General features: G+C 35.9%; 2 protein-coding genes across 3 annotated transcripts; both read right to left on the reverse strand.

The window, feature by feature from the left end:
• Window positions 1-6,007: 6,007 nt before the first annotated feature.
• On the reverse strand, window positions 6,008-10,291 carry LOC132173489 (histone deacetylase 6-like). 2 transcript variants are annotated; one of them, XR_009439322.1, is made up of 7 exons: window positions 9,684-10,291; window positions 8,736-9,176; window positions 8,491-8,633; window positions 8,056-8,146; window positions 7,841-7,956; window positions 6,769-6,874; window positions 6,008-6,192 (listed from the first exon to the last, which is right to left on the reverse strand). XR_009439322.1 is itself a non-coding variant. In XM_059585003.1 (6 exons), the coding sequence occupies exons 1-6, from the start codon at window positions 10,221-10,223 to the stop codon at window positions 6,820-6,822; spliced, it is 1,386 nt and encodes a 461-aa protein (XP_059440986.1). In that variant the 5' UTR covers window positions 10,224-10,291; the 3' UTR covers window positions 6,624-6,819. The 2 variants fall into 2 exon arrangements, 1 of the variants encoding a protein (XP_059440986.1); XM_059585003.1 differs by lacking the exon at window positions 6,008-6,192 and having other exon boundaries at window positions 6,624-6,874.
• Window positions 10,292-10,783: 492 nt separating this feature from the next.
• On the reverse strand, window positions 10,784-14,837 carry LOC132173490 (histone deacetylase 6-like). The gene is made up of 7 exons (XM_059585004.1): window positions 14,250-14,837; window positions 13,355-13,795; window positions 13,099-13,241; window positions 12,644-12,734; window positions 12,499-12,544; window positions 11,543-12,411; window positions 10,784-11,455 (listed from the first exon to the last, which is right to left on the reverse strand). The coding sequence occupies exons 1-7, from the start codon at window positions 14,793-14,795 to the stop codon at window positions 10,988-10,990; spliced, it is 2,604 nt and encodes an 867-aa protein (XP_059440987.1). The 5' UTR covers window positions 14,796-14,837; the 3' UTR covers window positions 10,784-10,987.
• Between the last annotated feature and the right edge of the window lie 9,060 nt (window positions 14,838-23,897).

Consider the following 23,897-nt stretch of genomic DNA (forward strand, 5'->3'; position numbering starts at 1 on the left):
GCCACCCCCCATGGCCTGGGGGCGGCGGCCGGCCACCCAATGTCGGGTTGCCCACCCCTTCAAATCTGCTTTTTTTTTTTTTTAAATAAAAAAATTAATTTTAATTTTTTTGGAGTATAATATAGTGCGGTTGAGTTTTTGTTTGTAGAATAAGTCTAATGAAATTAGCTGATGTGCCAGTTTCTTATTGGTGGCACAAAAGATAATTTTTGTGCAACCTCCCTATGTAAATTATTCTCTAAAGTGTCACATGGCATACGTGTATAACGCCCTGGACTAAATTATAAATGCACGCCAAGTGAGCATCCTGTTTGGCCAAACCCCACACACTGAGTGACATGTGCAGATGCGCGCGATTGGTCAAATGAGATTATATTTCGTTCGAAGAAGTTTTGTGTTTCTTTTATTTTCTGCGTGTTTTCCCCCTTGATACATGGAGAAGTTATGTCGTTCAAGCAAGATTTCATTTCGTTCAAACAAAAGTGTGTTTTTTTTTTAATTCCACATAAGTCCTCAACTAACATGCAAGTACGTCGAAGATGTTGTTTCGTTCAAACGAAACTTAAGGTTTGTTTGGAATTACGTTTAAAGGGTCTAAAAGTACTTTTAATACTTAAAAAGTTCGTTTGAAGAAAAAAGTACTTGTTTGGTAAAAAAAAATTAAAAGCACTTTTAAGGGTCCAAAAAATCTAAAAATAGCAAAAACGCACTTTTGGCAAAAACTTAAAAAATAAGTTTTTGCCCAAAAGCTCTTTTTGACTTAAAAGCTCTATTTGTCAAATGCAATTCCAAATAGACTCTTAATTTGTTCGAACGTAACCATACAGCTCTAAATTTCTTCCATGTTTCCATCCCTTTTTCACATCATTTTGATTTAACACTCACAGGATCCATCGTATCTAACCTATACGGCTCATGATTCTCTATTTTATTCATTTTCATTGCAAAAAATTCTCTTTTATTTTTTGTTGTAACAATTTTCCTCCATGCGTGGCTCTAATTATCTTTGGAATGGACCAAGTGATATTGGAAGGTTTAAGATCGTAGCTAAGGTGACAAGAATATATATCAAATAGAAAATAAATTGGATACTTTGAGGGAGTCATGGCCTCATAATTTTCATACAAGATGAAAACATATTTTTTGAAATAAAATATTGTATGATGATATTATTCACGAAACATAGGGTTTTATAGATAAACCCTAGTAAGATGGTAAAAGGCATCAAGGAAAATACATCAATTTTCTCATAAGAGATACATTATTTGAATGAATATATATAGTACTCCATATATAATTTTCTCCCTAGAAATTACATTATTTAAAAAGAAATATACTAACTATTTAGTTCTTGCCAAACTAAGTAACTTGGCAGTATCCATAAACTCTTGAAAAAAAAAAATTAAGATAAGCAATTGAGTATTTAGCGTTACTCTTGAATATTAGGGGGAGGGGGAGGCGCTGTCCCGGTCATCGCTGGTGCTTTATTTTTTATGGGTGCAGGTGGAGCGGATAAACCTCCTGCTTTTAGGCTAGTGTTCAGACCTTCATAGCTGCCTTCTTCTCTTGGAATTGTCTTTGTGGAGCCATCTCTAGTACTGTATACAAGCCATAAAGTCTTCCTGCTGCCACCTTTGATCAGGCCAAAGAGAGATAGTAGCCGGTGAGAAATTAATGATCAAGACTCAAGGGCCATGATATACATGAAAATATTGGCATCTTGGAATCAACATATATAAGATCTATAAACTAACATGGAGAATCATAGAAGGAGTTTTAGGGTATGATAACAGTAAATTAAAAACTATATATTATTACCATCAGCTGAAGTTGTTGGAATAGCAGCCACGAGAAGGAATAGTACTGCGACTATTACTGCTGCCATCGCCTTTGCCGGAAAACCGCCCATCAACTTGTAAATGGAAGCCGGTGGTGAGTTCACCTTTGTTATGAACTGTAAGGCAGTGAGAGAGCCAGGAGCAAGATTTCAAGGGGCAGGAGAGAAGCCTTAAGCCATCCTGCTTTTATATCTATATTATTTTGTCTATGGAGAAAAAGAAGTAGCTAGATATGGTTGAATTTTTTTTTTTTTTTTTTTTATGAGTAGATATGGTTGAATTTAAATGCCTACAAGTTTGACTTTGAGGATACGTACACACCCTTCTTGAAGATGGTGGCACCACTTAGGGACCTCTTTGACAATAAGGAGATGAAGGGGTCAGTGAATGAGAGGCTTAATCCTAGAGACGCTGCTTAATTACTTATCTGAAAAGTGTAGGCTTATAGAAATGTGGATGAATTTAATCATTCTAGTTATATTATAACAAGAACAACATTGATTTGGATTAAAAGTTAATTGAAACTTTCTTAGCAATTTGATGAGCATAATAGTGCATGTCCTTAATTTCCTTTGCCATTTAGTATATATCTGAATGCTAAGTGAAAATTAACCAGAGATTTTAGTCACATATGTAAGTTATGTAAATGGGAAGCTACAGCCTATAATACGTGGGTTAAAAAAGAGTTGAAGATTACTTAAGAAAAAAAAAAAAAAATAGAGTTGAAGAGTATGCTGACCAAAAAGGGTCAGCTAATAAGTATGTATGGACGAATACAATATTCATAATGAATGTTCTCCATGCACAGCACGCGCCCACATTTATTGAAAATTATTCCAGGTCAACTTGTGACCTTTGTCTTATAATATGACCACGAAAGCAGTCTGGAATTTTGTGCAAAGACTAGGAACCATCATCATTCTCTTCTCATATTTGACTGTGTTTGGCTCCCCTCCAATCGTTATGTTTTGCTTTTTGGATATATATATATATATATATATAAATGTTAGGTGCTCCCTTGCTGTTTTTTTGGTCCTTCGGGTGAAAAATAATGACCACTTTTTTTTTAATATTATTTAAAAAATAATATTCACTTAGGATTAAGAAGACACCCGAAGAACACCAAAAAAAACACCTAACATTTCCGATATATATATATATATATAATCGTTTAATTTTGAAGTTGTATTTTTAGATATTTTGCAGTATGTTTTTGACAGAAAATGAGAACGTGGGCCTGAGGACCAAATCATGGAGCTGCTACGGCAGAACGATCATGTGGTAATGTACAGCCAGAACTAGAGGTCGACGAGAAGATCTCCACCTTCCAATTACGAAGACGTCGTGATCCCCGCGGAGCAATTGGCGGCCAGGTAGATCTAATCGAAACAAGAATCGGCCGCTCACCACCATAGTTAATTAATTAGATTAGTGCGTTTTAACTGGTAATTATATTTCTCAGTCAATCTACCTTGTTAATTTGCTAACTCTGACACTAATTTGGATGATTTACAGATATTTCAAATTAATCTTCAATTAAGGTGTGGATTATCAAAGTACATAATTTGTGGGAGACATCGTATAGTAATTAATGAAACCATAGTTTAGAAGTGATCTTGTGGATCTCACGTTATCCACAAATTAATAGAAAAAATTTATATTTAATTATATCCTTATTGGACAAAAACATATTTAATACTAAAATCACGTGATACCTTTCTTTCCATCCCTTCCTCAATAAGTTTCCAAACACACAACAAAGAAGAACGACGTACACTACAATCTTTTTCATTCCAAATACCCCAATTTTTTATTTTCATTTCATTGGATTCCATGTTAATTTATTATTTCCATTCCATTACTATTTCCGATCCTTTAGATCCCAGACACACAAAAAACACTACTTGATTTGTTTTGACCAAAAGTTTCACATAGTTTAGCTGTCACGGGAAGCAGGTCTGTTCAAAACCTTGTCACAATGTGCATTTGGTTTCATTAACTTCCTATTTTATATGAATCTGTCGATTTTATTAATTTACAATTTGTACTGACCAAAAAAAAAAAAAAGTGTTTGGTTTGATTCTCTTACATCTTTCTTATTTATCTTCTTTCTTTTTTCTTTTTTTTCAAATCCAATATTGAATCTGTCCCACAGATTCAATGATAGAGATGAAAAAAACATAGAGAAAGATAAAAACCAAACATTTCTCTAGAACAAATAAAAATGAGAAATCTAGCTTGTTTATAAGGCGCTGATCGATCAAGTTTGAGCATAAACTTGCTAATTCTGGGAATCATTACATCCACACAACAAAGTCAGAAACATAGGTAGTGATGATCATTGGATCTGATCGGGGGGAGGTACGGCCGCCCGCATCGACGATTGTCGATTTTTGATGGGTGAGGGTGGCGGCGACAAAACTCCTGCTCGCAGGCTAGTGTTCAGAACTTCAGAGCTGCCTTCTCCTCTTGGAACTGTGTTCCTGGAGCCATCTCTGCTGTATACAAGCCATAGACTCTTCCTGCTGCCACCTTTCAGGCCAAATAAAAATGGTAGCATGTGAGAAATGATATTCCAAACATATATAATATCTACAAATGCATGTTGAAATGCTAACATATATAGAGGGACTAATATAATTACCGTAAGGAACTAATGCAGAAGTTGTGGGAATATCACCCATGAGAAGGAATACAGCCACTACAATTGCTGCCATCAACTTCACCGGGAAACTACTCATCATGGGAACAGTGAGAGAGGCAGGAGCAAGATTTCAATGGGCAGGGTGCCTTAAGCCATCCTGCTTTTATGCATATTATTTTGTGTATGGTGGGGTAGGAGAACAATTAGACATAGTTGGATTTAAATATCTACAAGCTTGACTTTGAGGATACACCGACTTTTTGTTGAAGATGCTGTTACCCCTTAGCGACCAACTTGGACTATAAGGATTGCAAGTTGAGGGAAGACTGTAATCGAGCCGAGTATTGAACGTTTAAGTTCTATTTATTTAATTTTTTTTTCAAACATAAGTTGAACTTAAGCTGGGCTCCAAGCTGGGCTCCATTATATATATATAAAATAAATATCATGAATTTTTTTTTTTCGTAAATTCATACTAATTATTATTAAGATTTTATCATTTTAAGTTAATTAAACAAATTAACTTGGATTTTAAATAATTCAATCTTGAGTTTATATGTATGGTTGATAGCTAGTATGTATGTATATATATATATATATAAATTCATTATGCATACACACAAACTCACTCATGTACACACAACAACAATAATTCAAGTTATATATATATATATATATATATATATATATATATATATATATATATAAAGAATAGAATTTCATGTTCTAATTACGAAACTAAAATAACATTATAAAAAATAATAAAAATGAAGTTATATAAGTTAAGCCGAGTTTATACAAATATAACTCATTTTTTAAACAAACTAAATTCAAATCAAGTTTATATAAGCGGGTTTCGAATAAATTGTCAAATAAACTTGTCTATTTATAAGCCTAAGTAGAGAAGTTGGTGCTTGAGTAGGCTTAACCCTAGAGGCAGGCACCTTAAGCTCAAAGCTCTAATGTGCTTGATTAGTTACCAAAATTGCTCCCTTTTTTCTTTTTCTTTTTTGATATATATATATATATACGTTAAAATCCATACAGCTGGAGTAGTGCACATTCAATGAAGTCAACTATTCCTTGGCAACTCGTGAACCTGATCTTATAAAATGGCCAGGAAAGCAGGGTGGAATTTTGTGCAAAGAGGAGGAACCTTGCTTTCATTTGGACAAGGATCCCTAGTTGCTTCGCGGAGACCTCCCCATCTTTTGTGCTTCTAATGCTTCCTAGTCAATTACAAAAGCAATCAAACTTAGGGGGGCTCTCAGCTGAGCTGAAACTTCTGCTACTAAAATGTATAAGTTACAGATTAGGGGGGGATGGAAATGGATTGAACGCAAAGAATGCGGGAATAGAGGTCCTTTGAGGCTGGTAAGTGCGGGAGAGGATCCGGTCTATTAACTCTAAAGCCTCAGAGGCTCAAAGTTTGCCTACTAAGAACTCAAAGCATATATAAACAACTATGCATGCCACAATAAAATATTTTACAGAAGCATGAGGTCAAAATACGTTAAAACTTTCATAACATAACTAGAATTGTCACAGTAATTGTCCAAACGTGCCCTCAGGCACTTACTAAACATCTCAAAACATAGCATAATATATATATATATATATATATATATATATATATATGGGAATGCATTTCCCCCTAATGAAATCCTAATTCCTAAACATTTCGGTCTCCTATATCGGTCGCTCTATTTCCTGAAAAAGGGAAAAAAATAATGAGTGAGCGAAAGGTTCAGCAAGTAGCATTCTCAACCAATTAAAAACAGTTGGTTTGAACATCTTGTAAGTAAAAAGTTAAGAACTTAGATAACATGTCACGAATAACATAAATTTTTTCTTACTGAATTCAAAGCATTTGCTTAATATTTCTTAATAAAACACATGTTCAGGGAATGAATTCAATGCCAGTTTAAGATTTATGTCCAACTTATACGGCTTGTAATTAAAACCGGAACTTATAACAGGCATCCTGCATCTACCTGATTTCTAAATGACCAGTTCAGTATGTTGAAGGCAATGTAATTGGATAAATGCAGGAGTCCTGGACAAAGCAATCCAGGTAAACAAAAAATTGACTCTAGTCTCTAGGCATGCATTATGAAAAACGTAAGTAACCAAGTACTGTGTATTCAACCTAACTCTGATTCTGGTAGATTGTAGCATCAAAAACAAGTTCAAAAGAAAAAACACAACAAGGGAGGGGGGTGGTCGACTTGACCATTAGTAAAGTGCCTATTCTAATGCTTTCATGTCCAGATTATAAGCTCTGACCTATTCTGTCCAAATGAGATACAACTATAGAAGCTATAAAGTTAATCCATATCAAGATAAAGGATGGTCTTCACGTTTATCTTCATCCATTTCATCAACTGCATCTCTGCATACACAATCACATAAGATTATATCAGATGGAATGTAAGGTACAGTTAGAAAAGCTCCCTAACAACATATTGGGATATTAAACCCCCTTTTTATTTTGTCATTTTTGCTTTCTATCAGAGATTATGGAAAGAAGGTTACATATGCAGCTCATTCTAGATATTAACCACCGGGCAACCTCCTAAAGCAACCCTCAAGTTGATCATGCAACTCTCCGTTTAAGTTCTTTATTTGTATGTGGTTTGAATGTTGTCAAGTAACAACTAGAGAGATGCTAGTATAGATACACCAACTTCTCCCCACTATCAACACTTGGGAGCACCAGTTGGTGACTTTTAGGAAGGTCCCAATAAACGTGGATCTAAAAAATTAACCTGAGGTTTTGAGTTTCATTTGCCTGACACTCAGGAAAGGAAGTCAAATGAATTACTACAGAGATTTCAGTTCTACAGAAACATATAGTATACATGTTATGTACATAAATGCAAAGAAAAACACATATTTTATAATAGTATAGCTGACAGCAAGTTTTCTAACAGGTTCAAAACTTATCTCGCACTGAATAGCGGACGGCCTTGCCCAATTTCTGATGGATCCTAAGAGATGCCAGTTTATGCCCCATCTGACATAAAGGCTAGAGAGTCCAGATATATGACTAGATCAGTGCTAGTAAATGGATGTCATGGATAATAATGGCAAGAGGGTTTCATTGAAAATGGCATAAATTAGGTTTCCCCCATATGATTATCCAAATTTGAATTCTTCGGGTTCTATCTAGAGAAAATCATAAAAAGGTGGCTCCAAAAACCTTTTCATGAGTACAACATTAGAGATGTGACTCACATAACTACCCTATTTGAAGGACCATGTCAAAGTTGTGTTCCAAACAGGGTCATAATTTCAGGGACCTAAAAAAAAAAAAATGACATGTCCCAAATCTGATATGATGAGAAATAAAGCTTACCTCGTTTCCAAATTTGGCTCAGCATGTTGAGGCTTCTCGTCTTCATCAGGATCAGAGTCATACTCATCACCATTCCATATGCGAGGTTTTGGCCTTTGATCCATGCTCTCTTCCGCCTACATCCAACAAACCCCCAGTAAGATCAAAACAAAGAGAGATAGTGAAGAGGTGATACTGAGAAAATATAAATGAGAAATTCAATACATGCCACCAACCTCTTCCGGGGCTTGTGTGATGGGTGGTGTTGTCTGAAAAGGTACACTAGGCACATGTGGTAATCTTGAAAGTTGCTCTAGCAGCGTATTCCTGAAAATATGTAGATCAAAATATTTTTCAAATAAAAAGGTAAATGAAAGTAGAACATAGCTACACCAAGAATGACAGTGATAAACTCAAACAACCATACAATATGTTGGACAATGGACAACATCATAGGAAGAAGCTTTCTCAGATATAAACACACAAAACACAAACACAGATGGATTATTTGAGACAAAAGTATGACTTTTCAATTCATGGGTGTCAATACTAAAAGGGTTGGTATAAATTTTAAATAAATTCACTAATTTGAACTATAACAGTCTGTTATAAGCAAGTAATAGACATTATCAGAAGGGGTGTAAAATAAAAGGCAAAAAACCCAAAAGTACCTTATTTTCTCCATATCTTTGGGTGAGTTTAGATTCTCCATGTTGCATGGATCAACATGAAGAGTATAATCTGGGCCAAAATACTCATAATATTCGTTGTAAGGCAATTTATTATCAGGCTCCACTCCAACTGCAACTGCTGTCTGTGACAAAGTAACAAATTAACTCATAAAAATGATAACTCATCACCTACACAAGTTATAAAAAAGTTAAGTGAGACAGAGTAACACAATGGAGAGGAATACCTCGTAGCACCAGCAACGGGCAACATTACGGATTGTATACCCTCCACCACCCAAGACCATCAGAGGTGCATTGAAAGATCTAAGAAAACGAAGGCAATCCGCATGGCCCTTCACAGACAAGTTGAAGCACCCCAACCTGTCACCAGACAATGAATCTGCTCCGCATTGAAGAACAACTGCGTCTGGCTGATAGATCTCCATGACTTTTTGAATGATGGGCCGAAACAGACCACGGAAACTCTCGTCATCCATTCCATCATTTAATGGGACATTCAGGGCGTAGTTCTTCCCAGTCCCCCACCCTGTGTCCTTAATGTGCCCGGTCCCAGGAAAGAAATCCCCAAATTTATGGAAGGATACCGTCATGACTCTGTCAGTGGCGTAAAATGCCTCCTCAACCCCATCTCCATGGTGAACATCAATATCTACATAGAGTACACGCTGCCCAGTGACAACAAATGAAGTGCTCAGCCAAATATAACAGTGTGTAAGCCCAGAAACATTAAAATCTAATACCCCAAAGCTCGAAATTCAAAACCTAATAGCAAAATGAGAACAACCAAACAATGTTCGGTTCAAAGAATAATATAATGATAATGATAGCTAAGAGTAAAAAGCCAAGGTAACTAAATATTCAAGGATTTGATTTAGGTGCTGTAGAAAAAACTATAGCATAAAAGGTCTGTACTTTTTTCAACGGACTAAATATAATATTCAAAGCAGAAAACAGAACGGTTCGTAATCATTAAGCTCAGCAACCCAGAAATCAATAAAGCTCAAAGACTTGATCACACCAAATATACACAACAATTTTAGAACAATGCAAATCATAATTAACACAAAGCTCAGAAAATCTGAAGCAAATGTATCCGATAGCATATTAACAATGACTTGGATGAAAAAACAAAAAATTAAGAAAAACAGAGTAAATCAAAAATCAAAAAATACCCTGTGAACTTTTAGAAGCTCGAGAATGCCGAGCACTATGTCGTTGACGTAGCAGAAGCCGGAGGCCTCGGCCTTCTTGGCGTGGTGGAGGCCGCCGGCCCAGTTGAGGGCGATATCGGCGTCTCCACGGTTGAGCTTGACGGCGGCGCCGATGGAGCCGCCGGCGGAGGCCTGGCAGAACCCGAAGAGACCGTCGAAGACCGGACAGTCCTCGCCGACATTGAAGCGCTTGAGGTGGCGCGAGAAGACCGGGTCGTTAAGGGTCACCGGCGTGACGGAGGCCAGGAAGTCCACGTACTCCAGCGAGTGGAACCTCCTGATATCGGCGGGCCCCGCCGGAAACGGCCGGTTGATCTCCATCCGACGGTGGAGCGCGTAGTGGACGATGAGGTTGTGGGCCATCCGGATCCTGTGGGGCTTCATCGGATGCCCCTGCCCGTAGTAGTAATCCCCTATGCTCGGCTCGTAGAAGTAGCTTACTCGCCTCTTCTTCGCGTCTGGCCCCGATGGCAGCGACGCGCCCTCTATGCTATCGGCCATAACCACCACCTAAGCGCTCTCTCTCTCTCTCTCTCTCTCTGTGTCCGTGTTAACTCGGGAGAGTGAAATTGTACAACAATAACGATAGAAAGCTTCAGACTTGCATTTATATAATGTTTTTATGATTTTTTTTAATTTTTTATGACATGGCAATTCTAATTAATTCTAATCATTTTTTATTTTTTTTAATTAAATTTCGCTTAACAAAGAATATCAAAATAATCAAAATACTCATGTTTAAAAAATAAATAAAAACAAACAGACAGAAACAACAGTTAAACATTTGTTGACCCACATTTGTTTCAATTTCCAGGAAAATGTAGCATAATTTCAAAAGTTTCGACAACATGCAGAGAAATTCAACCAAATTACATTAATACAAACACCAATTATTTTCAGAAAATAAAGAAATCGAGAACATTAGTACCTCATTGTATATTAAGACCTTGCCTCGGGATTCACTCAACAAGGCAGCTAAGACTTTGCTGCGGATTTACTGAACAAAACAATGATCGAGGACCTTAACAGTGAGTCTACTCATACAACCTCACAACCTCAGGAAAACAAGTAAAATTTCATTCATAACTCTCAGCCTGAAAAAGCAAGGTTTCATATATTTCACAAAGGTAAAGTTTCCTTCAGAACCTGCATAAAAGGGACGGAAACCCATTACTAAAGAGTGTCCAAAAGACTACAAAAGCAAAATAAATACAAGTTATAGCGATATCTCTCAACTCCCCCGGGGTGCTTAAGCTGGAAACCCATTACAAAAGAGTGTCCAAAAGAGTGCTTAAGCTGGCTTTCAATCGGTGCCTGAGGTCTTGTGACTTAGCCTGTTCTTTTTCCAAATCCTCCAGTGTGCTAACTAGTTGCACCTCGACAAACTCACGGTTTACTTGACACTCAAAAAGTTCGGCCCAGGCATCCTTAAGTTTGCCACGAGCCTCAACTAATTCGGCCTTACAGGTGGAAAACTCTTCCTCGACAGAACCAAGATTTGCCCTAACAGCATTAATCTCTCCCCTCACCCGAGCTCTTATAGCACAGACATTGTCCAGTAGTTCGGCATGCATCGCCTCAAGCCTACTAGCTCGAGCCCTCTCAAACTCGACTTCCTTACGAGCGACAACGAGTTCTACCTCCTTGTCTTTCAAAGCATTCTCCAACTCGGATCTTGTGCTCTTTTTGGATTTCTCATACTCTGAGGCAACAGCCATGAGATTTAAAGAACTCTGAAACATTAGACCAACACTCATCGTTACATGAGAAAAATTGAAAGGTAAGTATAAAACAAAGAGCAAAAATGAAGAAACATTTACCTCTATCTGCGAGTGTAGGAACTCTTCAAGTAAACTCTCAGCTGATATCTGGCCCCTCCCCCCCGTGTAGCCTTCAGGAATAAGTCCCATAAGAACCGCAACAGGGACCCCAGGAAAGGGAGCACACCTGTCCATGGCAGTTGTCGAAGGATGCGATCCCAATTGAGCCAACCTCTCTATGTAGTCTTCGGGAATAAGTTCCTTAAGAGCTGCAACGGGGTCCCCAAGAAGGGGAGCCCACCTGTCCATGGTAGTTGTCGAAGGATGCGATCCCAATTGAGCCAACTTCTCTATGTACTTCTCTATGTAGTCTTCGGGAATAAGTTCCTTAAGAGCCGCAACGGGGTCCCCAAGAAGGGGAGCCCACCAATCCGCGGTAGTTGTCTTAGGACGCGATCCTAAGTCTTCCCCTTCACTATGATCAGAAACCGCAGGACGCGATCCTAAGTGTTCCCCTTCACTATGATCAGAAACCTCTTGAAGCCCTACCGCACCCAAAGGCTGTGAAGCACCCACACTTGGGACATCGCTCACCTCCGTGACCGGAACTTGAGTGTCTGAGGGACATGAGATTCTGGTTTGGGGATGATTAATCCCAGCAGATCCCAGGACTTGTGTGCCCGAAGTCTGAGGGGTCCCTGCCCTCAGAGCTTGTGCAGTCAAGGGATGCAACCCAGGGGGTCTGGCGGTTGGCTCAGACATCTTTGACCTTAGCTCATCCGAAAGCCGTAGATTTCTGGAAACCGAAGGGACTTTCACTTCCAGAGACTCTAGAAACTTGACCTCATGAGAACCACCTTCAACTTTCCACAATGGCTTAGCTGTCTTGAAGTGTGGCTGGGTGGAAGGCTGATCCAGATCAGGCTTATCTAGAAAAGAGAATAAGTTAGAAAACAAATTTGGATCAGTATGTTGAGGCTTCTCGTCTTCATCAGGATATGAGTCATACTCCTCACCATTCCATATGCGAGGTTTTGGCCTTTGATCCGTGCTCTCTTCCGCCTACATCCAACAAACCTCCAGTAAGATCAAAACAAAGAGAGATAGTGAAGAGGTGATACTGAGAAAATATAAATGAGAAATTCAATACGTGCCACCAACCTCTTCCGGGACTTGTGTGATGGGTGGTGTTGTCTGAAAAGGTACACTAGGCACATGCGGTAATCTTGAAAGTTGCTCTAGCAGCGTATTCCTGAAAATTACACCAAGTTGATCAAAATATCTGTCAAACAAAAATGTAAATGAAAGTAGAACATAGCTACACCAAGAATGAAAATGATGGACTCAAACAACCAACACAATATACTGGACAATGGACAACATTATAGGAAGATGCTTTCTCAGCAGTGACACACAACGTACGCACAGAAAAACACAACACAGAGGAAGATTATTTGAGACAAAAGTATGACGTTTCAGTTAATTGGTGTCAAGGCTTACTAAAAATTTTAAAGAAATTCACTAACATGAACTATAACAGTGTGTATAAGCAAGTAATACATATTATCAGACAGGGTGGAAAATAAAAGGCAAAAAACACACTACTTAAATTGTACCTTATTTTCTCCATATCTTTGAGTGAGTTTAGATTCTTCATGTTGCATGGTTCAACGTGAAGAGTATAATCTGGGCCAAAATACTCATAATATTCATTGTAAGGCAATTTATTATCAGGCTCCACTCCAACTGCAACTGCTGTCTGTGACAAAGTAACAAATTAACTCATAAAAATGATATCTCATCGCCTATAAAAGTTATTAAGGAGTGTGCCAAAAAGGTAGAGAGACAAAGTAACACAATGAAGAGGAATACCTCATAGCACCAGCACCGGGCAACATTGGGGACTGTATACCCTCCACCACCCAAGACCATCAGACGCACGTTGAAAGATCTAAGAAAATGAAGGCAATCGGCATGGCCCTTCACAGACAAGTTGAAGCACCCCAACCTGTCACCAGACAACGAATCTGCTCCACATTGAAGCACAACCGCCTCCGGCTCATAGACCTCCATGACTTTTTGAATGATGGGCCGAAACAGACAACGGAAACTCTTGTCATCCATTCCATCATTTAATGGGACATTCAGGGCGTAGCTCTTCCCAATCCCACTCCCTGTGTCCTTAATTTGCCCGGTCCCCGGAAAGAAATCCCCAAATTTATGGAAGGACACCGTCATGACTCTGTCAGTGGCGTAAAATGCCTCCTCAACCCCATCTCCATGGTGAACATCAATATCTACGTAAAGTACACGCTACCCAGTGACAACAAACGAATCAATTGCTCAGCCAAACATACCAATTTGTAAGTCCAGCAATATTAAAATCTAATCTAATACCCAAAAACTAACTAAGCTTGAAATTCAAAACCCAATAGCAAAATAAGAACAACCAGAGAATGTTCTGTTCAAAGAAGAAATAATAATAGTAATCATTATTGTTAAGAATGATTCAAGCCAAGCTACAAGCCGACAACTAAGTATCCAAAGCAAAACAGAGGATGATTCATAAGAATTTATCTCAGCAACAACCAAAACACTACCCAGAAATCAATAAAGCTCAAAACTTGATCACACCCAAATACACACAAGACAATATTAGTACAATGTATAGCGTAATTAACACAGAGCTCAAAAAATCTGAAGCAAATGTATCCCGACAATGAGTTGGATATAAAAATAAACACAAAACAGAGAAATCCAAAAATACCCTGTGAACTTTGAGAAGCTCGAGAATGCCAAGCACGATGTCGTTGACGTAGCAGAAACCGGAGGCCTCGGCCTTCTTGGCGTGGTGGAGGCCGCCGGCCCAGTTGAGGGCGATGTCGGCGTCGGCGAGGTTGAGCTTAACGGCGGCGCCAATGGAGCCGCCGGCGGAGGCCTGGCAGAAGCCGAAGAGGCCGTCGAATACCGGGCAGTCGTCGCAGACGTTGAAGCGCTTGCGGTGGCGCGAGAAGTCCGGGTCGGTGAGGGTCACCGGCGTGACGGAGGCGAGGAAGTCCACGTACTCCTGCGAGTGGAACTGCCTGATATCGGCGGGCCCCTCCGGAAATGGCCGGTTGATCTCCATCCGACGATGGAGCTGGTATTGGACGATGAGGTTGTGGGCCACCCGGATCCTGTGGGGCTTCATCGGATGCTCCTGCCCGTAGTTGTACTCCCCTATGCTCGGCTCATAGAAGTAGCTCACTCGCCTCTTCTTTGCGTCCGGCCCCGATGGCAGCGACACGCCTTCTCTGTCATCGTCCATAACCATCACCAAAACCCTCTCTCTCACCTTAATGATTCATGAACAAAAGCTTCGGACTTTGCATTTATTCATGTATGATATATCCATCGTTATATTTGAATTTGTACGTGTTAACTTAAATGTATTTGCCTTGTGAACTTTTTAAAAATATTGAGGTAAGACGAAAATGAAAATTATTTTTGTATTTATATGAGTTTTATCATGTATGCTTTTGAATTGTTTATTAATGTTTTATTTTAATAAAAAAAATTAAAGATAAAAAAAGGAAATTCCCGTAAAAAAAATTGTGAAAATTTTTCATTATTCCATTAAACATGAATATTCTATGATCTTACAATATCATGAATAACAACAAAATATTCTTCCGTTTAAATTTTTTCCAACGCTTATTATTGAGAGCCACCTTCGTCAAATAATAAGCGTTTGTATTAGCTTCTTTTTTAACATGGTGAACATGCCATGAAATGAGGCTATTTAATAAAGTCTTCAAATCATTAATATACTGATTCCATGATTTACACAGTTACAAATTTACGTGGCACAAGACTTTTTTTTTAAAAAAAAAATTTAAATAAGTCGCGTAGTTGTGTCAATCTTAGCTTGTAATTAACTACACTAATTCAATTTTAACGATTTGGTTAAAAGGGTAAAAGGAAGGTAGTATTGACATTTGGACAACATTTAAACTACATTTAGAACATATACGAACCAAAAAAAAAAAAAAGAATTCTACTTGCATTATGGAAAGGATCAAGCGTTCCAATTAGGGACCCAGGATTTCGTGGGCTCAACAGCCCAATCTACGAACAGTGGGCCATGTGTCTAACAGGATGATGTCCACACACAAGTGGGCCAACCTTGGCACCCGGCCCATCATTGGGAAGCAAACCTCGTAAAGGAGAGAGGAGTAGAGCCTATGTCTCACTGGCTGATATAGGGGTGTTCAAAGAGTTATAACCCTCGGTTATTGGCTATAACCATAATCGCAACCGATTTGGACGGTTATTGATTTTTAATAACCGCAACCGCCTAGGCGGTTATCAGTTATTTTATAATCAACGGTTAGCGGTTATTCAATCCATTAACTGCGCAATTATGACCTTTTTTTTTTAAATGGGCTTTTCGACTTTTTTAAGTGTTTTGGGCCTTTAATTTGCTATTTTTTATCTTATTTTACAGGTTTAAGGCCAAAACGTTTCCAAAAAAATAAAAAAATAAAAATGGCCGAATAAATTCTAGCCAAAAAACATGGCTAAAAAAACATAGCCCAAATCCATTAATCCAAATTCAAATGAAAAAATTAAAAAGACAAATCCCAAATCTTACTTCATCTTGCCGTTTTGGATGTTTCATTTAATAGTTTATTAATATATATATTTATATTAGGGTTAAACACCTAATACCCCTGGAGTTTAGGAACTTTATTTTTACCCCCCTGGGGTTTCATTTTTATCACAAGACCCCCCTGGGATTTTGATAAATGACCAAGTTAGTTCATCCGTTAGTTGACCGTTATGACTGACACGTGAACCAATCAGATGTTGACACGTGGCACATATTTAATTTTAAATTTTTTTTTTTTTTTTTTTAAAAAAAATGAAAATGAAAAAAATTGCCCGGGGGTGGCTCGTCCACCCCCATCCGGCCAAATGGGGGTGGCCTGGGCCAAAGGCCACCCCCAAATGGCCAAGAGCCACCCCCAATTTTTTTTTTTCTTTTTTTTTAAAAATAAATAAATAAATAAATACGTGCCACGTGTCAACATCTGATTGGTCCACGTGTCAGTCCTAACGGTCAACTAACGAATGGATTAACTTGGTCATTTATCAAAACCCAGGGGGGTTTTGTGATAAAAATGAAACCCCGGGGGTAAAAATAAAGTTCCTAAATCCCAGGGAGTATTAGGTATTTAACCCTTTATATTATTATATATCAATAAAGGCGGTTATCGGTTATAACCGCATTTCCTTACCCTTAAAACCACTAACTGCAACCACCCTAATTGGTTAGCGGTTTTTAATAACACCAAATTGATTAACGATTATCGATTATCGGTTTGCAGTTATAATCGATTATCGGTTGGTGGGTCGGTTATAACCGACCAGCTTGAACACCCTTAACTGGCTCAACAATTTGTCTATATTCTCTGTTCTTTTTAGTTGTTGGATTTGAGCAAGTGATAACCCAATCCAATTGAAACAATGGCCCAATCACGATATGCTACATGTAGGGGCTCTATATATATTGGGCTACAATGGGTCGCAATTGCAATTATTTTCTCTTCATCGCCACCCCCAATTGGTTTAGACAGTTACTTATTTTAAATAATCGCAATTTAATAACCGGTAAATATTTTTTATAAAAATTCAAAACACCATTTTTTTTAGCCATAATTTTCATGATATTTTTATAGGTTGATATTTGTTCAAATTTAATTATATTTTTATACTTTCAATAAAAATAAATAAAAAAATTGCATGTTCATAATTGATTACATCAAATTTTGATTTTTTTTTTTCAGAAAGATTTTTAAATCATTAGTGGGAAATTAATCTAATTAATTATTGTTTATCATTATGCTTACATCAATGACGTATAACAATAATTTAATAGATTTTGGATTTTTTTTTGTTTGTATGAATGATTTTTGAATATCGTACAAAAATAACAAAAAAGTATGACAGATTATGGCCCATCTCCACGTCACCCCACCACAATGTAACTATTTGTCAAATATTTTTTGAACAAAAAATAGTTGATATATTAAGAATTTTTTGAACAATAACCTTTACTCTTCAAACCATATGATCCTAATTAATGTTTAATTGCTTGATTTAAAAAGTAATTGTCTTGTCCCAATGGGTAACTCAATCGGCTGTGTATCACGCTTCATGAAGTGGAAGTCACTAATTCGAATTCTTCCCTCCCTCTTCCCTTGTGTGGACATGTCAAAAAAAAAAGTAATTGTCTCCTACAGATGACACGAGTCCACAAATGTGGAAATTCATCCCCCATAACTATCATGCTAATATTTATTGTATTCACTAAGTTACAATAAAATAAATAAATTAATTAATTAATTAATTAAAAATTAAACAAGATTTATAAATAAGGAGACTTAAGAAGGATTACAAAAATCTAGAATGATATGAATTGCTCAGTTATCAAATATTAATTGTCAATGTCCAATAGTAGTTATCAAAATAACTTTCATTAATTTCAGCGTCTGGTTTGACATTACTAACTATATGTATTGAAACAAAACCACCCAAAATTCCAATTCCAAAACAAAGGGTGTGAAATATCAACATTGATATATTGTCATTTTCTTGAAAGATATTGATAACTGCTTAATTAGATTGAGATCTCGATTTTAATATATTATTGATTGCATATATATATATATATATATATAAAGTACATATTTAAATTTTCATTGGATATTTTGAAAAATATATCACTCAATTTCTACTCTTACTCATAGCATCCGACAATTATTGAAAAATATATTATATTTAAGTTGCATAATATGTGCCCCATCCTTTAATCCTTATCCTCTTATTTTGAACATTTTTCAAAATGATATTATTTATACATTTTCCACATACTCTTATAGACATTTTTCATCTATATTATTAACTCTATATTTTTTTTAATATATATATATATAGCTGAAAAATGGGTAAATAAAAAAATGTATAGGATCATTGGAACTAAACCCTACTCCCACACGGCATGCCGTCCTAAATTTTTAAAAGGGAAAAGTCTACATGCCTATCAAATACCAATTAAAAATGTTCTTCAAACTTTCAATTAGGGTAACTTAAAGAAATTTTTTTTTTTTTTTAAGTTACCCTAATTGAAAATTAAAGAAAAAAATTTTCTTTGTTAAAAATTTTTTAACCATATTACTTTCAATTAAAAATTTTTTAGTTCTTTTATTTTCTTAAAGAAAAAAAATGATTTTTTTTTTTTTTGAAATTTATTGAAGTATTTTTATCTTATTGAAAAAAAAAAAAAAAGTAGGGTAACTTTTATTTTTTTGCTGGCATTAGGAATATTGTCAAATTTTTAGTAGTATAGGAGGACATTGTACCAATTGAAAGTTTGTGAGACATTATCAATTGACTGTTAGTTTGAGGAGTATATGGACCTTTCCCAATTTTTTTTTTTTTTTTTTTTTAAAAAAAACAGAATACCTCTCTTTTTAGTAATGCTACAAGTATTTCTTGTGTTCCTCCAAAGATGATGTAGCTCTCAAAATTACCATTAGCCTTGTAATTGATCACTATTAGATTTTGATCAAATAGTGATTTTAAAAGTCACCTCATTTTTTGAGAGATACAAGAAAGACTTGTAGAATTACTCCTATTTTTAGGACTCAACCCCTTCTTCCTTGCTATCCTTCTCACCATATATAAACTTCTATGCTATTTCCTCTCTAGTATATTGTGAGGTTTATGGCAACAATTTTAGATGAGGTTTTGTTTTTCATTAAATAAATATTATTTTTAAAAAAAATTCACTTTTAAGAACGAACATTATATTGTTAGTAATAAATTTGTTTTGAGATTCCCATATCAGCATTATTGAGAGTAATACTGTGAATCAAAAAAAGAACTTATCAAATAATTAGAGTAATGTTACATACTACATTTTTATCACACAATGTTGACGTAATGGTCTCAACTAATCTATGAATAAGTCCTTATTAAAAAAATAAAAGTCAGCGATAATTGATTAATATTGTCACATCAACATTATAAAATAGTTGTAAGATAAAAAATATTGTATATAAGATTACTCGTCAAGATCATCTATAGTATAATTATATTTATACATTCATACATGCATACACATATATTTCCTTTGTATATATATATTCCTTTGTCGGCCAACTAATTGACAATAAATGAAAGATTAGGATTTTATGTTTGAACATTGCGATTTAAGTAAGATAATATAAGAGAGAAATACAACCAAAGCGATACGCAATCACACACGAATTTGGACTTGTAAAAAGTCATCATTATTGGGAAGAATAAATTTGGAATACATGGAATTTCTTCCTCCTCCTAAAAACATTAGAAAACATGTCGATTTCTAGTAATACGTACGTAATAATGATTCTTTAAGCTCCACCTTCCCCCCACCAAAGAAAATAGCAAACAGAAGAACAAAATTGCATATATGATGATTGTAGCAGGCAATCTTTGACTTTGAATACAGCTGAAGATACACAACGACTACTTTTGAAGTTGGTGTCAACTTTTCTTTTCGCAAACTAAAGCAAGCAATATTATTTCACGTACAAATTAAAAAAGGCACATTTCTCTTTCGTTGCCAACGACACACACACACATATATACACGGCAAGCAGTGGAATTTTCAGTAAATCTTGGCCGACAAACAAAATACACGTTGACGAAGACATGGATGGCATGCACAATCAAATTTCTCCAGACAAGAAAATATTCGGATATCATTATCTGTGTGTGAAATGATCGCCACCGAAGGAATTCTAGTGGAAAGCAATGGCCATTAATTATAGCTGTTTTTTTTCCTACATTAATGTTCAGCCATTTTGTACGTCAAATTAAGCTATCATGTCTTACGTTAAACCTTCTCGAACTACAACTTTTAGGGCACGTTTATTGTCGGCTAGAGTGATCCAGAGAAGCCTAAAGTGAAACCGATTAAGGACCAAAATTGTATTTGAGTTGTACGTATAATTAACAGAGTTCTTGTTGGTGTCAAATCAAAGTTATTATCAATTGGAGACACGAAACTTTAATCAGGGTTATCTCTTAGCTTTATGATTAGACATGGAAGGTATTTTCTTCTCAAGGCACTCTAATTGCAACTTTTGACTTGATTACTAGTGGATTGGGTGCATGGATGGTCTCATGAGGGTCCAAGGGAATCTTGAAACTGTTCACATTAATAGAGGGCCGGGTTGAAATAAGTAAATGACCCTAGTTTTAAGTTAACTTTGGCAATTATGTGATATAAACCCATTCCACTCAAATGATTTGGCAGGAGGAATGGATCAAATGTACCGTGACCGCTCGATGCATTGATTTTTCATATTATTGATCATGTTTTAATTGTCTTTCATTATTATGGTCGAGTTAGAATCGTGTCAAAATATGGATATAAGATTATAAAAGTCAATTTTAACGGACCTATTTAATAAAACCGGTCATACCCTTCAACCTTAACCCATTAATTTTATATTAGGTTTGTGTCAAAAATTAACAACCCTTTTGTCACGTGTCGAGACATGTGTATAAGACTATATATGTCGATTCTAATAGAATCGTTTAGTTAAACGAACCAGATCTTTTAATCCTAACTTACTAATTTTGTGTTATTGTCGACCCTTATCTTAACCGACGATTTCTCGGTCCTTGTGTTATTGTAACTTAGAGGTAGCACAAAAGTTGCATGCCCTTGATGGTGAAGTAGTTAATTATTTTGGGGAGTGTTATTGTAACTTAGAGGTAGTACAAAAGTTGCATGCCCTTGATGGTGAAGTGGTTAATTATTTTGGAGACAAGAAAAGTTGTTTACTTTTTTCTATGGAGACAAGCAAAAGTTTGAGACCCAGGCACAGGGGCTAATCATTTGGGGGAAGGATGAAGGGAAAGAAATGGGTTTCCCAAAGCTTTACTTTCACTATCATTTTGTGATCATCATCACTTGAAAAGGAAGCTTTATTGTTGGTTGATTGGGACTTTAAGAAAAGGACATTGCCTATATAGGAAAATACCCTCCCCTTCCTCTTCCTCACTCTTTTAGGGTACTATAATATATATATAATAATTCATTTTCCTTTTCATATATATGGTATACAACAATTAATGGCTTCTATATGGTGGATTAGGCTATAAATGTAATTTCAATCATCGTGGTCCTTGAAATTGACCTCCATCCATCTTGTGTAAATTCAGGTAGCTGAAAACCATGATATTGCCAGCCTGAAGGAAAGCTACCAGATGATTCAATTCTTAGGAGGAGGGGTTGCTTAGTTATTGCCAACAAGTACCTAAAATAAATAAATAAATTAGCAAAGGAAATTAAGGGATCACAAATGTTTTCAAATAAATAAAAAAGAGTATGATGAGTATCTATTCAAAAGATTTAGCTAGATGTAATTAATCCCAATTTCTGATATTATGTCTCGTTTTGGAGTTGATTTACACAAATCATGTCTCTTGCCCCTCGTTTCTAATTATCTTTTTCCCTCAAATCTAGCCGTTGGTGTTTATTTGCCTTCGCCATTGATGAGCCTTTGATGAGGAAAGAAACTAGAGTTTATTAATTGGTTATGTAATTTAATTTTAGCTTTATTTGTTAATTGAATTATTAAGGTTAAAATTTTTATGTTTTGTCTCTTTTTTGAATTTTTATGTTTTGTTCCCAAAAAAATAATTTATTCCCTAACAGTTAAATTTCGTTCACTAACTTAAGAGATTATGAAAATATGATACTGGTTTAAATATGATACTTATCGCAATTTTATTTGCTATAACGTGTCGCAATAACGAAATTTATAAAATCAATGAACATAATTTGATTATACAACATCCGAGTTTATTTTGATACAACATAAAGTTACCCGTAAACTAAGTTTTTCCTTTTTCTTCTCATATATATATATATATATATAAATATAATAAATAAACACACATATTATTTTGATGTGTAAATCGTCTTTCTTTCTTTTGGTTTGGGAAGATTCAACCGTCCTCCATTGTTGACCATAAATAAAACTCTATTATTAAGATTGTGAAACAGGAACCCTCCATCCATGTCGTCTTTTTATTCTTGTTATATATTATAGTTGTTGATATGTATCCAGCCTACATCAGCCGAGAGTGAAGTGGACCATGAGGGGCATGGATGTATGTCGGAGACAGACATCATGGTGACGTAGCCGCACGAGGAGCTAGTAACAGTAGCAGTATGGGTCGCTGAGAAAGTGAGATGGATGATGTCGGAGAAAACAAACATGACACTACCATACGACCACTTGTACGTGATAGAAACCCCTTGGCGCTTGCATTGCCACCGCCGCAGTCGCATCACTTTTCGTCATCTTTAATGACCATTTAATTACACTCTTGCCAGCTGACAATGATACAATACAATAACCAGAAACTGTCCCCAAATGAAAGAAAAATTAAAATCATAGCAATTATAATTTTGGTGGGTAAGCTTAATTGGACAAGCATCATGCTAGCAATTTAATTTAAGGAGGTGATAAATAGAATATTATATCAAATAAATTTTGAATTATTTAATTATTTATTTGGATAAGAGACTTCCATATGGAGTTTCTTTTATATATATATATATATATATATATATATATTATTTAAATTATTAACAATTCGAACAGATAATTACTATGAATCTCAATCCAACTTGATTAATTAGTTTGGATCATGTGTAGAGTTGTCAATTTTTGACATAAACTCAACACGAAATTAAAGGATTAGGGAAGAGAAGTATGACTCGTTTAATTAAATGAGTTGAATTCGGGTTGACTTATATAGTATTATACACATGCCTTGATATGACCTGAACCCGACACGCGACATAATGACGGTTAATTTTTACATAACCCGCGAATTCAATAAAAACCTAATACAAAATTATAGGGTTAGGATTGGGAAATTTTGCCTATTTCATTAAATGGGTTAATTAGGTTATGGTCATATATAGTTTTATACTCATGCTTTGACACGGTCTGAATTCGACACACGAACACAAATTACCACCCTTATATATGTGAGAGAAGTGTTAAAATATTCAATAAGATATTTTAAATTTTAGCTCATATTTCAATTAAATATTTTAGGCGTTAAGTTTTAATTATTAAAGAAAAGTAATAAAATTATTAATAATCCACGATGGTGAGTCTGAGATGTAGTTTCTAACAGAAACAGGGATTTACAACTTTGAGACTAAGGCATTGTTTGTTAAACCCCACCCCATTCCCTGTGAGCTGTGTTTGGCAAATGGCCAGATCGGATCTGACCCAAAAACCCAAAAAATTATTCTCAAAATTAATCCCAACATTCTTATTTTTTACATCAAATC

This window comes from Corylus avellana, chromosome ca3 (genome assembly GCF_901000735.1).
Source record: "Corylus avellana chromosome ca3, CavTom2PMs-1.0".
NCBI classification, from domain to species: Eukaryota; Viridiplantae; Streptophyta; class Magnoliopsida; order Fagales; family Betulaceae; genus Corylus; species Corylus avellana.